The sequence below is a fragment of the Eptatretus burgeri genome, chromosome 10, assembly GCF_056783735.1.
Source record: "Eptatretus burgeri isolate ZD-2024b chromosome 10, Ebu_testis_v1, whole genome shotgun sequence".
Lineage (NCBI taxonomy): Eukaryota > Metazoa > Chordata > Myxini > Myxiniformes > Myxinidae > Eptatretus > Eptatretus burgeri.
Window position 1 is genome coordinate 28,806,212 of NC_140970.1, and position 14,607 is coordinate 28,820,818.

Below are 14,607 nucleotides of genomic sequence, written 5' to 3' on the forward strand. Positions count from 1 at the left end.
CCCTTCGCACCATCCCTTCACTCTCTGTAGGCCGCTGGACTCACTTTGGGAAGATCGCTGAACTCTGTGGAGGCTATTCTGAGGCTTCGTTGGGCCTTGAGGCAGGACACTAGTCTCTCCCTTATTCCCCTCCAAAAAGGATTTTAGGGGTTGGGAGTAGACGGACAGGATAGGTTAGCCGGACAAAGACAGTAGGAGGGTAAGGGACACTGAGAATTATAAAGAAAAATAAAATGGAGGGGAAGGCAAAATTTTGTTTTCTTGTTGCAAACGAAGGGAGTGGGTGTGGACAAAGACAGGCAAAGGCGATAGGTTGGGGGGGAAGACAGTAGGGTAGGTCCGAGCCCGTTTTCAGAGCGGCCGGCACCACCGCACTCCCTCCACACAACCTCACGGGACCATACCAGAGGCCGATCAGCTTCATATGCTGGCCTGTTGTGCTGCATCTGCTGGTCCGCGCATTTGCCATGAATTGTTGCCTGCCTTTGCCTTGACCCCATGCCTGCTTCACCCTTGTTGCATTTGCTGCTGTGTCATCATCTCAACCATGTGCGCCAGGACCATCTTCAGGTGTTTGCAAGGACTGCCTTGCAGGCAGCCACTCCACAAAGACCGCATTTGTGCAGCCCGTGCACCCAACTCTGTGTGTTTTGCACCAATGACTTTTTCCTTCCACAAATAACAGGTCCTGGGCCATGGTTCGTGTAAATATTAGAAAATGTAAATAAGTGTTGCAACCCACCTGTGTGTCTGTCTCGCGCCGGCAATTTAGTCAAGTTGTCCGAGTGAGTCTGATAGTTTAGTTACGCAGCGCACTAGGTTATTTATTTTTGGGAAACGTATAAAAATGTCGCACTCAGGGATCCGTAGGTAAAACACACTCGAGGAAAAACCTACACATGCATGCCACACGAAAATTTGACGACTCGGGACGAGTCTGTAAAAAAAGGGGGGGATGGGGGGTGGTGTTACGAATCTGGAAGCCATTTGCACACAAACAGACAGCAGTCCCTAAGCTTAGTTATTTCGATAAGTATGTGTATATAGTTATAATCCTTCCTTCTGTCTAATGGAATTTCGTGTGTGTGCTACGAGTAATTTTATAGTTAGGTTATTACATCTCACCACCTGCCCATCACACTCCATCAGCACCATTGGCTGCTCGTCCCTTGACTTGCCAGAGGGGGGCCTCGCGGTCCCAGTCCTCGGCTTCCACGAACGTTCCACACGCAATGGGGCTTCACCACCATCCACCTTCCTCAAACATGTGTGGAGGGGAGGGGCGGCTTTCTCCTGCATGGCCGAAACCCCGCCCAGGAAGGCTGTTCCCATTGGATCTTGGCCACTTAGAGGCGAACAGCGAGGTGTGCTGACCAAGGCCCCTCCCCACTGGGGGAGGTCCAGAAAGTTCCAGAGATACTCTGAGGCGTGGTTGGTGGAAAAACGGGAGTGGTGTGGACAAAAGGTCATTGTCGTTGGCGGTGGCACGAGGAGTTCTGTGGACCCTGACGATTCACCACCCGAGCTCCGTGACGAACCACGAGTCCCCCAGGTGCGACTGGGGATCGGACTGACGACCTTTGTCAGGTGCTGCATCGCGGAGTGCGCCTTCCCTCCGACCACCAGGTACAAGCCGAGCCCTGGTCCCCAGCTCGCCTTTCCCTCCTGAGCTGAGGGACCGAATAAAGACCCCAAGGGGTCCATTGTGTGTGTGTGTGTGTGTGTGTGTGTGTGTGTGTGTGTGTGTGTGTGTGTGTGTGCGTGTGTGTGCGTGTGTGCGTGTGCGTGTGCGTGTGCGTGTATGTGTGCGTGTGCGTGTCGCCAGTCTGATAAGTAGAATTGTTAAGTGCTTTTGTTCATTGTACATTTCCCTGCATATTCAGATACTCTGCTCTTTGTGCCCCCCCTGCCCCCCTGATAAATAAACCCCCCATGTTCAATGTACCAGCTCGTTGTCTGTCACTGTCCACCAGTGGCCCAGCACAGTGCGTATTGAGAATTAGTGAGGCCGTTTGGGCTGGTAAGTTGTCATTGGGTCTGACTGACTCTGGTAATTCCGCTCGGTTACACTGAACCGAGGTCGCTAGAGCGACCCGGTTCGACAGTCAGTTGAGGATGTAACTTCCCCGGTAATTTGACGACATGGGTAGTTAGGTATGTTGAAATTTGGCTATTGACCCTACCCCATGCCGTCAGAGAATTGGCGATCACGGTCGTTAAGTGACCCATGACCTTTCGGAGTTGTCCGAGAGTCATGACCTAAATTCCGGGTGTTCGGTTGGAGACGGCTCTACTGCTCGACCTCGTGGACGTTTATCACCACCGAGCCCCAGCCCACAACAATGTGATGTCGAGGAAGAATTTAGATCTCTCAAGCATTCTGCTGGAGAGAATATAGAACACAATGGTGGCGCACTCCACACTAATCCAACACAACCCAAAGGAACCTCTCCATAGTACACTTATTTCAAAGCCTACTGCGTATTCGCACTGATGAAATCGTCAGTTTAGACATTTCTAAAATAAAGGTCAATTACTTTACAATGTCAAAAATTACCCCCGTGTGGGGGTGACTGTCATCTCTATAATACCACAAGTTCTCAATGTTCAGTTCAGGTAACCGCGAAACAGTCCAAACTCACCGTTTAGATCGAAATAGTTCACAGAGATACACGAGGATAATACTACTAATGACATAATTAATAAATATGTATTGTTCATTTAGTACCCGTATTAACACATCAGAATCACCAGTAAGTGCAATATGTGGTTTTCCGGTTTGTCACTCTCTGGGGACATTTCACTTCCGGTTGTAGAAAAAAAACGAAAAAATAGTCTTAGCTCTCGGAGATTATGATAATCCTGTAGATTATAATGCAACTTTCAGAATGAAAATTGGTCAAGTATTTATAGAGATATTGAGGTTTGAAAAATCGTTAGAGCTAGCAAATGCATTATTAATTCCACAGAAGTTTCGTGACACTGCACAAAGTAACATGTCAGGTATGAAAAAACATTTTGTATGCCAGATTCATTAATTATTATCAATTCATTAATTATGGAATGTACTCATTGATATAGTAATCAGAAAGCCTGAAGTATGTAGCATAATTTATCAATTATCCCCTCATCCGGGATCCGTGGCCTCGCCCCACAGCCCTATGTCCGCCGGTGATCATGTTAGATATCGGCACGATCGAGAAGAGCCTGCGAATCATCCCTGCTGATGCACTGAATTGATGCAATCGTTCTGCCAGAATATTCGTTGTCAAGATGTTGCGTGATTAAATCACCAATTGTCACTCGAATTTATACCGCCGACATACTTCTTAACAATCACCTTCGCCCCAGAAACCACAGTCAATCTGAACCACGCTGGCCACTGCTCAGACGCCATGACCGGACTACTGTGCAGTTCTACTATGCAGTTGGGTTAAAGATGACTCGGCATTTTGGCACGCACACACGAAATTATATTTTGAAAATAAATGCCGACGTTTACATTTCGGGTTTTGAAACTTTTGCACCTTCGGCGGAAAATGTATAAATATAAAAGGCTAAAAATGTGTTTTATATTTATATTTCATTTCTCCTTCCTTCCTTCTTTGCGAATCGCATCGGCGTTTTTGGCCATCTTCCAGATCACGTGACGATGAAACGGGAAGGAAATTCAAAAATCTGTCCGGTTAGATACAAGATAATATTTTTTACTATCATAATCAATAAACAGTTGCCGAATATCTTGTAGAATGGCAGACTAGAGAGGTTTTGAAAATGGCGATTTTTATAACTTACGTGACCTCGTCCCTGACCTTGAACCCGGACAAAAGTTATATCGTTGTGCAACACTCATCGACCTCTACCCACATACTAAAATTCATCAATATCGGAAAGGAAAATTGACGGACGTACGGACGGACATACATCTGGTCCGGCTTTATTAGGTCATCTCGGTAGAGAAGACGTCAAAATGATAATGCAAAATTTTAAAATTGAAATAACTTTAAATGTTTTTTTAGACCCTTTTTAGATGTTGTTCAACAAATAAAATAGAATAGCTGAACTGTAACTATAGTGGGGCAACTTAGCTAAATATAGCATCACAATTTGTTATGCCCATCATATTATAGCCTATCATATTATGAACAGATTTGGATATTGGGCCATCTCAAATTCAGCCGCTGATGGCTGTGGCAGCCATTTTCCACTGCCATCAAAAATTTTGAGATGGCCCAATATCCAAATCTGTTCATAATATGATAGGCTACGAGTGTGCCAAATTTGGTGCTTTCCTCACAAAATGCACAATTGTTATGCTAAGTTGCCCCACTACTACGAGGGTCTTCTCAAAACTAATGCCTCAAATTTTTCAGTTCGTAACCAGAGTGTTCTAGGAAAGCTACGCGAGATCACAATGAAAGATTTGTATCTCCTGAAACTGACAGACAAGCCTTGAAGTGGTCGGCCTGCAACCACAATGACACCAAATGCAAATCATTACCCTGTGCACAAGAAGCAAAAAGCAGGGTTAAGCATTTGGTTGAGTCTGTCTGTCTGTCTGTCGTCTGCCCACAAATGTCAGTTTATGATCGAGGAACAATTTCATTTCAATTGAATGTTATATTTTAAACACAAATTGGAAAACAAATCAGTAGTGTAGCAGTATTTTGGCCTAATTTGTCCCAATTGCACGGAAAGGAGTGAGATAATTTTTTCAGTCTGTCTGCCTGTCTGGCAAACAAATTTGAAAATAATTTCAAACAGGAAACTTGCTGTTTTAAAGGATGTCATAAAGGATACAAACAGGCATGAAGAACTAATGTAACGTGTCAAACAAGGTGATGCAGAAGATGCTACATCAAAGGCAGTAAAGTTCCGAAATGTTTTTTTTTTCCGACAACCTTTAAAATCTTTATTCTATTTCAATTGAATTATATATGTGAACACAAGAGAACACAAATCGCCTTATTTCCACTTTCAAAAACCTTCCATTTAGCAGTACTTGGACAAAATATTACAGCATTTTAAGTCATCATGACCTAATGTCTGTTTCTCAAGACCGTGCGGGGTAAAGTGTTCCATGAACACTCTAGTTACCCTCACCAGAGGAGAGTGTATTGCATTTGGGTCCGTTTCTTTGTCCGCACAGAACGTGAGTACAGTGTGTGTATTAATTACACTAGTACGGGCCCGTAGGTGCGTAAACGATGACTGGATTGGGGCATTATTTCAATTAGATCGGACCAACCGTATCATCAATGGCCATCACTTGGGAAACACCTGGGAAACATATTCAGGTCTCCAGCGTCAATTGTGACGTCATATCAAATGAAGAAGAATTGTGACGGCCCCTCTCTCTCACCCCCCCCCTCGCCTCGCCCCTCCTCTCTCCCCCCTAGTCTCGCCCCTCCTCTCTCGCACCCTCCTCTCTCTTGAATTGTGACGCCCCCTCTCTCACCCCCTCTTTCTCCCCCCTCTCTCACGCAGTCTCGCCCCTCCTCTCTCCCCCACTCTCACACCCCCTCTCACACCCCTCTCTCGTCCCCACTCCCACCGCCTCTCTCTCTCCCCCTTCCTCTCTCACCCCTCTCTCATCCCCCCTCTTCCGTTACCCTCTCTCACAGATATTGGTCGACAGGTAAATGGCTGTAACTTGGAAACCGCTCGTCCGATTAATATCAAACCTCGAAAAGGCACATCCGCTGGTCCCCAGCAATATTCCTGGCAAGTTTCAATCAGATCGGACCGTCAATCATGCAAAAAAAAATAATAATAAATACATAAATAAACATTAATTGTGACGTCATTCGTGACGTCAAAGCACCGTGTCTTGTCATTGGTCGACAGATAAATGGCCGTAATTTGGGAACTGCTTATCCGATTAATATCAAACTTTGAAAAGGCACATCCACGGGTCACCAGCAATATTCCTGGCAAGTTTCAATCAGATCGGACCGTCAATCATGCAAAAAAAAAAATTTAATAAATACTAAATAAATAAATAAAAATTAATTGTGCCGTCATTCCTGACGTCATCACAACTTGTCCTGTCATTGGTCAACAGATAAGTGGCCATAACTTGGGAACCGCTCGTCCGATCGATATCAAACCTTGAAAAGGCACATCCGCGGGTCCCCGACAATATTCCTGGCAAGTTTCAATCCGATCGGACCGGCGGTCGTCGAGAAACAGCGGTCACACACACACACACACACACACACACACACACACACACACACACACACACACACACACACACACACACACACACACACACACACACACACACACACACACACACACACTGCTGGAATTATAGATAGACATGAGCCACTTGAAGACCCTGAACACCCTTTAGAACCTTTACAACCCTGAGACCCATTAACACCATGAAAACCCTGAAATTATTTAAGACCCCCAACACCCTTTAGAGTAGTGATCTTCACTATTGTTTTCGAGGGAGGGCCACTTGTGCCGATAAGACATCAGTGCGAGAGCCACCACACCGCCTGCAAGACTTCAGAATGGCTGCCACTCGGCCCCGCCTCCACATTCTCTTATTCGTTGTGGTTAATGAGCTGCAAGCATAATTGTTTCTACACTCCAGCCATATCCTGATGTAGTTACGTTAGGCCAAAAAAAAAAATGTTGCATTGGCGTAACGGGTCACTGAAAAATAGGGTAGGTAGGTAGGGATTTTTTTTTTTCAAATAAATCCTTCCCAAAATCTCCCTCGGCTCGAGTAACCCCCCTTTTTGTCGGCGACCCCCCCCCCCACTCAAAAAAACTAGTACAGTGAACCTTGCCTAAATCGAACTTGCATAAGTCGAATAATCGCCAAAGTCAAAGATCTTATCAAGTTCTCTTCTCTTTATATTCTTTTGTTTTTACACCTTTAAATCTAAGCTATTTCTTCAGTCCTAACAGATTCGACTTAGACAAGGTTGACTGTAGTTTTTACAACAGCCAGTGGCGTACTGTCGTACATGGTAGACAAAGCATTGGAGGGGCAGAGCATTGTTCACGAACAACAGATGACGTACTGATCGAGCGAGGCGCAATATCTCTCCCTCGTACAGATGATATGCAGAGCCGTTTCGCGCGCGCGCGCACACACACACACACACACACACACACACACACACACACACACACACACACACACACACACACACACACACACACACACACACACACACACACACACACACACACACACACACACAGCGAGCTAAACTATGACATATGCATAGCGCAGCGTGCAGCGGGTTCTGTCCGAAACACTTCCGGGTTTTTGCGATCGCGATCGCAATCAACAAGATACTTGATATCGATAAAAAAAAAACCGTAGGGTCGGCGGAATTTTTAGGGTCGGGCGGGTTACGCCAATGCAACATATTTTTTTTTTTTGGCCTTACTCTTATACTTCATTTTGGAACATTCATTTGAAACAATTGGGTCAACTTGATAAAATTTATGGCTGGTTATGATGGGGCGTTTTCACATTAATGTATTATCAGCCGTACGTCAGGGGCTGCACTTTAGGCCACCAGGGGCCGCCAGTGGCTCGCGGACTGTGCAATGAAGAACAGGGCTATAGAACCTTTTGAGCCTCTTCAGCCCTTATACTCCTTTCTACCCTTTGGACTTTCATACCTTTTAATATTCTGTAGACCCCTTTGACCTTTCAATCCTTTTGGACCTGTTAGTCACCTTAAGACCTTAAATTACATTATTTGGACCCCTTCAACCTTTTAAGACCCTTTAGAACTAGACAACTAAGACGTTTCATCTGCAATTGGTGACATTTTATTTAGTACACCCTTCCATTTATTTGCTACACAAAAGAAGTTCTGGTGAGGGTCTGCAATCTCCAATTGCTCTTTCTAGTTTTCATTGGAATTGGAATTATGTTTAAAATAAAAAAAAGAAGCATTACTTTCGTACCGACCCTTGTATAATGACAACATTACAGTTAAAATAATAACAGCAACAAAAGTAATACAAAAGGATTATACTTACATGATGATTTAAGTGACTTTCCCTGGAGAGAATGAGGACATGAGAGATCAGCGACATCAGACACAAGTTTAAATAATCCATTGAACATTGTCACGAGTATGAAGGTGCAATCCTTTGCCCCCTCCCTTTGCATTGTAAGCATGTATATACAACTAAATGATCCACAGGAAGAGTTTTATTCTCATCAAAACTGGCCAGTTTGAGAATGCAAGTCAACAAGTAAAATAAATGCGTCTTCATTTAGGTTTTGAAAAATAAAAGGTCCCATGGTATCTTTCAAAAAATGTTGGCCATTGTGCATCGGTGCACAGCCCAATTTATTTGAGTGAGTTGTACACATATGCCCGTACTCGCAAATGCATGTTTGTCCCATGGGAAGCTGTTCTTTTTCGCAAAGGCAAATAATTATAAAACAATTATTGACCAAACATGAGTTCCTCACCTTGTTCAGAAGTTTGAGATCATCACAGACCTGCTCCTCTGTGAGGGCAAGGTTCACCTGGGGTAATGATTCGTTAAAGTCAACTGCAGGTGGAAGAAAAGTGTAGACAAGGAGGGAAATTGGAGGAGGAAAAAAAAACTTCTAAAGAGGATATATGGTGTTGGTTTGCGGCGCTTGTCTGGCAAAGGAATAGGGTCATTGGGACGTCGTCTTAACTTCCTGGTCATCACAGCCTTCACCTCCATGGAATCTGTCAGAAGTATCAATGGATAAAATGACATTCATGGAAAAGTAGTGACAACGACGGGCATAATATCCACATTGGTAGTGAGAGTGTATTCACAAAGACAAAAAAATGAGAACTCACCACCTGTTAACTCCATCGTCAATCTCTCATTTTCGATCATCTTTCTCTTCTCTTCCAATTCAGCAACCAAGTTGTCCTTCAGTTCAACTTTTTTATCATCAAACTCCTTCACTGCTGCATGTTTGTCTTTCACGTAGAGTCTTTCAACTGTCTCGGTCTGCAGCGAAGAGACATAACCAGGCCAGCCTGGGTATAGAATAGCCATTGCTTTACAACCTCAAACCCTCCCCAGTTCCGCGAGGATGCAAGTGTTCTTCCAGTAACTCCCTCCCAGTTAAACTACCAAAATCCAAGTGTACTGCACAACTAGACATTGTATTCCTCTCCCCAGTTTGTGAAACAGCCTTCTGGAGACGTTCACTCTCACCATTATTACACTACCATCTCATGTACAACCCCTGATCCACAATATTCTCTATCCCCATTAACTCCACCGAACTTACTTGCAGGTTAAAAAATCTTCACATCCTCTTTTTACGTTTGTCCATATGTGGCTCCAGTCAGTGAATTGCCTTTTTATCCCATCTCTTCCATGAGCCTCAATTTTGTGTGAATAAAAAGGCAACATGTTGGCCCAGAAACAAGTACATATTGACAATATTTAAAAAAACACTTCTTTTCAGCCCGCATTGGACTCAGTCCGAAACAGGATCTTACGAATTTGGTCTCTATTTTCGTGTCCGTGTGTGCGTGCATCTGCAACCATATCTCAGACATGTATGGACCAATTTGTTCGTACTTAGCACAAATGCAATACATGATGGTATACATATGCATGTCATTTTGTTTCGCAATGCGATCAAAGATGGCCGACTGGTGGCCATTTTAGTTGTAAAAAACAACAACAACAACAACAACCTGGTATCAAACATGTCAACCATTTCTCAGACATGCATTTACCCATCTTGTTCAAACTTGGCAGACAGATAATGAATGATGGCTGACATAGCCATTACACATCATTATTTTTTTCTGAGATCAGATCCAAGATGGCTGAGTGGCAGCCATTTTGCTACTTAAATGTGTCCCAAACAATTTATCAGACATGCATGGTTCAATTTTATTCTAACTTGGCACAAGTACAGTACATGATGGCATACACGTGCACCTCACTTTATTTTGTGATCTGATCAAAGATGGCCGACTGGTAGACTAGCGACCATTTTAGTTGTAAAACAACAAAAACCCGGTATCGAACACGTTCTCAACAATTTCTCGAACATGCATTTACCGATGTTCTTCAAACTGGGCACACAGATAATGAATGTGGATCACATACGCACGTCATTTTCTTTTTAGATCACATTCAAGATTGCCGACTGGTGGCCATTTTAGTTCGAAAAAAAAAAACCCGATGTTGAACATGACCATGCATGGTCCGATTTTGTTCAAACATAGCACAAGCACAGTACACGATGGCATACACTTGCACCTAACTTTATTCTGTGATCTGATCAAAGATGACCGACTGGTAGACTCGCAGCCATTTTAGTTGTAAATAAATATTGGACAGCCCTTTAACTTCATACAGTAAAATTACTAAAAACGGGGGCTATGACATTTTATGCATTTTTTCCTCGTTTTTTTCCCCATAAATTTAGTGCATCATAATGATGTCCACCAAGTTTTAATCACAGCTACTCAAAAGTTCGGTTACCACTGATGATAGTCTAATTATTTGAGGTCTACTATTTCGCATCATAACAACAACGTTATGCTTCACAATTTTGGTAGAATCTTTATTGGAGAAGTTGAATGTATCAGCATTATCTGGTGGGCATAATGAACCAATAAAAATATGAAGACAAGTAGCACAAAACTTGTGGAAGAATAATGAAGCGCTACAATGATATCCTCAAAAAGAAAGCTCGAGGGCAAGAGCATAGGTTGGAGGGAGCACAAGGTTGCCTTTGAGCTGTCTAATCTGGGTTAGATTTGAAGATGTCCTGTTTTGCAGAATTGTAATGCACAAATTTTCTGTTATATATAATGGTAAAGCTATAGCATTTGATAAATCTGAATCACTCTTTATAGCTCAAAGGTAAACCTCTGTAATGCTAATACATCATTATTTCATCAAAGCAAATAGAAGTGATCTGATGAAGTGCTGCCTCCATATCCTCAACAGAACAGCTCTTATAAATTATCACCTACAACCGTTTTTAACCATTTACTGAACCACCCATGAAGATTAAAATAAAAAATGAATTGAAAAGGATTTTTTAAAACTGGCCATATGCAAGAAGAAGAGAAGGATTAAAATAATATTCAAATACATCATTGTCAAGTTCCTTCAAGTCGTAGCAGACTTCTGGTGATATTCATGATCAGATTTCTCCAAACATCCCTATCCTGCACTGCTTACTGAAGCTCTAGCAGAGAGCTTGGTTGTAGCCTTTATCCCATCCATTCAGCACATACAAGGTCTCCCTCTTCTTCTTTCAACCATACCAAGCATGGTTGATTTCTCTGAATTTAAATTTTCTGCACACATGATTTGTCCAAAGTATGACAGTTTCTGTTTCAGCATCAGCACTTGTAATGCACATGGTGGTCTAATTACCCCCACCACTGAAGGTGAACGGAGGTTATGTTTTCACCCATGTCTGTCTGTGAGGAGAATATCTCAAAAAGTCATGGATGAATTTGGATGAAACTTAGTGGAAAGGTTTGGTGCGTGACAAGGACAAATTGCTAAAATTTTGATGAAGATCCGCATCTGGACCTGTTGAATAATTCTTCACTGCTGAGAGATGGGGCCAAAAACAACATAGAGCATGATAATTCAAAAAGTTGTGGATGGATTATGACAAAACTTGGTGGATGATTTCGATAAGAGATAAGAACAAGCCGTTTAGATTTTGGTTCAGGTCAAGATGTAGATATAACCTATTAGTGGAATACAAAACGTAAACTGTTCAGCCTGGCAGAGGTATGCACTCTACCGAGTGCCATCACAGTTACTTCAAGTACTGATTTGTTTGTATATCTTGCAGTCCATGGAATTTTTTAACATGAGTCTCCAACACCACTTTTCAAAACAGTCAATCTTCTTACTTTTTTTCTTTTTCACTGTCCTTGACTCACATCCATACATTGCAACTGGAAAGACAAGATTATTCGCGAGCCTTCTCTTGGTTGGTGTTGTCACATCTTTGTCTTTCCAGATCTATATCAATCATGACATTGCTATTCTCCACAATGCTAACCGTTCATTAATTTCTCCTCCACATTCTCCACCCGCTTCAATCTTCGAACCCAGGAAGATGAAACTTTCCACCATTTCTGTGATCATCTCCCAATATGAATACATCGATCTTCTCGGTTGGCAATATTTTAATCTTTTTTTTTTTAGGTTTAAATAAAGACCAGCTTTTTCACTTTCCTTCTTCACTGTCTGCAGCAGTTTAATCAAGTCCTCTTTACTTTCTGCCAACAGAGTGGTGTCATCAGCATACCTTAGGTTGTTGATGCATCTTCCTCCAATCATGACTTCAACCTCTAAGTCAGTGATCTTCACTGTTTTTTAAGAGGGAGGCCACTTTTGCCGATAAGACATCAGTGTGAGAGCTGCCACACCGCTTGCAAGACTCTTTAATGGCTGCTATTCGGCCCTACCTCTACGCCACGTACTCTTCGTTGTGGTGAACTGGGCTGCAAGCAGAATTGCTTGTATACTGCCACCTACTGATGTAGTTACATTACTTTTATGCTTCACGTTGGAACACTCATTTTAAACTCATGGGTCAATTTGATAGCATTTATGGTGTATTATGATGATGGGGGGTTTTCACATTTGTGTATTATCGGCTACACATCAATGGCTGCACTTAAGCCCACCAGGGGTCACCTCACCAGTGGCTCACAGGCCATGCAATGAAGAACAGAGCTCCAATTCATCCAAGTTTGATTTCCTCATTATGTACTCACTATACAGATTGAACAAGTAAGTGGAGAGAATGCATCCCTGTCTAACCCTTTTTACAATTCCAAAGCATTCTGTCTCCATTCTCTGTTCTTACTGCAACTTCTTCTTCAGTGTACAGGCTTATCATCAGACATTCCCATTTCTTTCAGCATAATCCACACATACTCACCCCATTTCTTTCAGCATAACCTGATCCACATATAATCAACATAAATCCACATTCAGATATACTCACCTCTAAAATGACGAAAAGTTCTGTAAAACACACAATAACAATCTCTTAGATAGAAATACAGTGATGCTCCAGCTGTTCAAACTTTCTTTAAAAATAAACAAACAAATAAATCTCAAAATTCCCCCAACAACAACAACAAAAAAAGAAGTCCAATTCAAACAAAACCTGGCCAGCTGAAGTCCACATACCATAGTTTGCTCAGGTTAGGCTTGAGCAATTCTCTACATTTGAGAATAGATTCCGATTATCAGCTGCCATCTCAATTCTGTTAATAATCTGGTTCTGTGCCTGTTATGTTGCATATTGTGTACTGCAATGAAGTCTGTTTGTGATGTGTTATTGTACTGTTGCGCACCCAGGGTCAGGGCAGAAGACCACGAAGGGCGAACTACCTCAGGTTCATTGCCCCTGGTCTTGCCAAGGTCTGACGACTGGATGAGGGTTTTATCAATTATGGATGCTCACCTGGGACGTCCCTGGTGAGTTGCGGTTGAGCTATTAATGTCTGTTGCGTGGTCGGGCGTCGCGCGGTGCCGAGGACAATCAGACGTCATGCGATGCTCCTCAAAATAGAGTGGCAAATTGTAGCGATGCAGAGGTATGAGGTGGTGCAGGAATATTTTTCTCATGTGCGGGAGGCGTTTGTGGTCAAAGTGGTGAGGTTTGGTGAGCGAGGTGCGAAGTAAAGTGAGGTACCGGTTGGGAATTGAGACGCAGATTTGAATGAAATAATGGCACACAATCCACGTGCGTGGGTGGTATTGTGTGTAGTGGAGATGTGGTGGATCCGAGCCACGGGAGGTTTTGTGGAGTGCTTATTATCAATTGCCGATTGAATGGCGTGTGTGCTTGCATGCTTGTTATGTACTATGGATAAAAGGAAAGGGTTAGAGTAGGAATCAGAATATGAATCGGAGCAGTTACTAGACACAACTACAAGAACCACGCAACGCACTTTATTCCGTTAACCCACAAGGCATGAGGGGAGGACCAACGACATGAAGACTAATGAAATAACTGCCTGGGGATCACTGTATATTGGATGGCATTGTCTTAGAAGCATGCGGTTTTTGCAGAACCGCAATGTTGCAGGGTGTGTGTGTGTGTGTGTGTGTGTGTGTGTGTGTGTGTGTGTGTGTGTGTGTGTGTGTGTGTGTGTGTGTGTGTGTGTGTGTGTGTGTGTGTGTGTGTGTGTGTGTGTGTGTGTGTGTGTGTGTGTGTGTGTGTGTGTGTGTATGTGTGTGTGTGTGTGTGTGTGTCATAGGGGGTAGTACTGTGGGTTTTTGCACAGTTGATCAGATGAAAAATGGTTTTCAAAACAATGTAAGTACTGAAGTTTTCATTTATTAACTCAGCGATATATTTTCAGGGAAATGGTGGTTTAACATATTTTTGTGTTCTTCAAGAAAAACCCTGACATTCGTGGGAGATAAGTTCCTGAAAAATGCCGCAAATGTCGAGTCCGCAAGTGTCGGGGCATTGTTTCAAATGGGAAAAAGGGGGGTAGGTTCCAGGCAGTTCATGATTCATAAAGGAAGATTTTAAAATTTTACGAATACGAATGCACATCATTAAAGTTTCATTAAAATGCCGACAAATAAAAAGACAACCAC

At 42.9% G+C, this 14,607-nt stretch overlaps 1 protein-coding gene across 5 annotated transcripts in view; it reads right to left on the minus strand.

The window, feature by feature from the left end:
- Window positions 1-14,607, minus strand: part of SUDS3 (SIN3A corepressor complex component SDS3) — a 43,059-nt gene that overhangs the window by 19,230 nt on the left and 9,222 nt on the right. For all 5 annotated transcript variants that reach the window (XM_085897618.1, XM_085897620.1, XM_085897621.1 and 2 more), the window contains 5 exons: window positions 12,995-13,014; window positions 8,832-8,988; window positions 8,619-8,714; window positions 8,465-8,526; window positions 8,023-8,044 (listed from right to left, as the gene is read on the minus strand). In XM_085897618.1, the coding sequence (XP_085753744.1) occupies window positions 8,023-8,044; window positions 8,465-8,526; window positions 8,619-8,714; window positions 8,832-8,988; window positions 12,995-13,014 (357 nt within the window). The remainder of the gene's footprint in view (window positions 1-8,022; window positions 8,045-8,464; window positions 8,527-8,618; window positions 8,715-8,831; window positions 8,989-12,994; window positions 13,015-14,607) is intronic.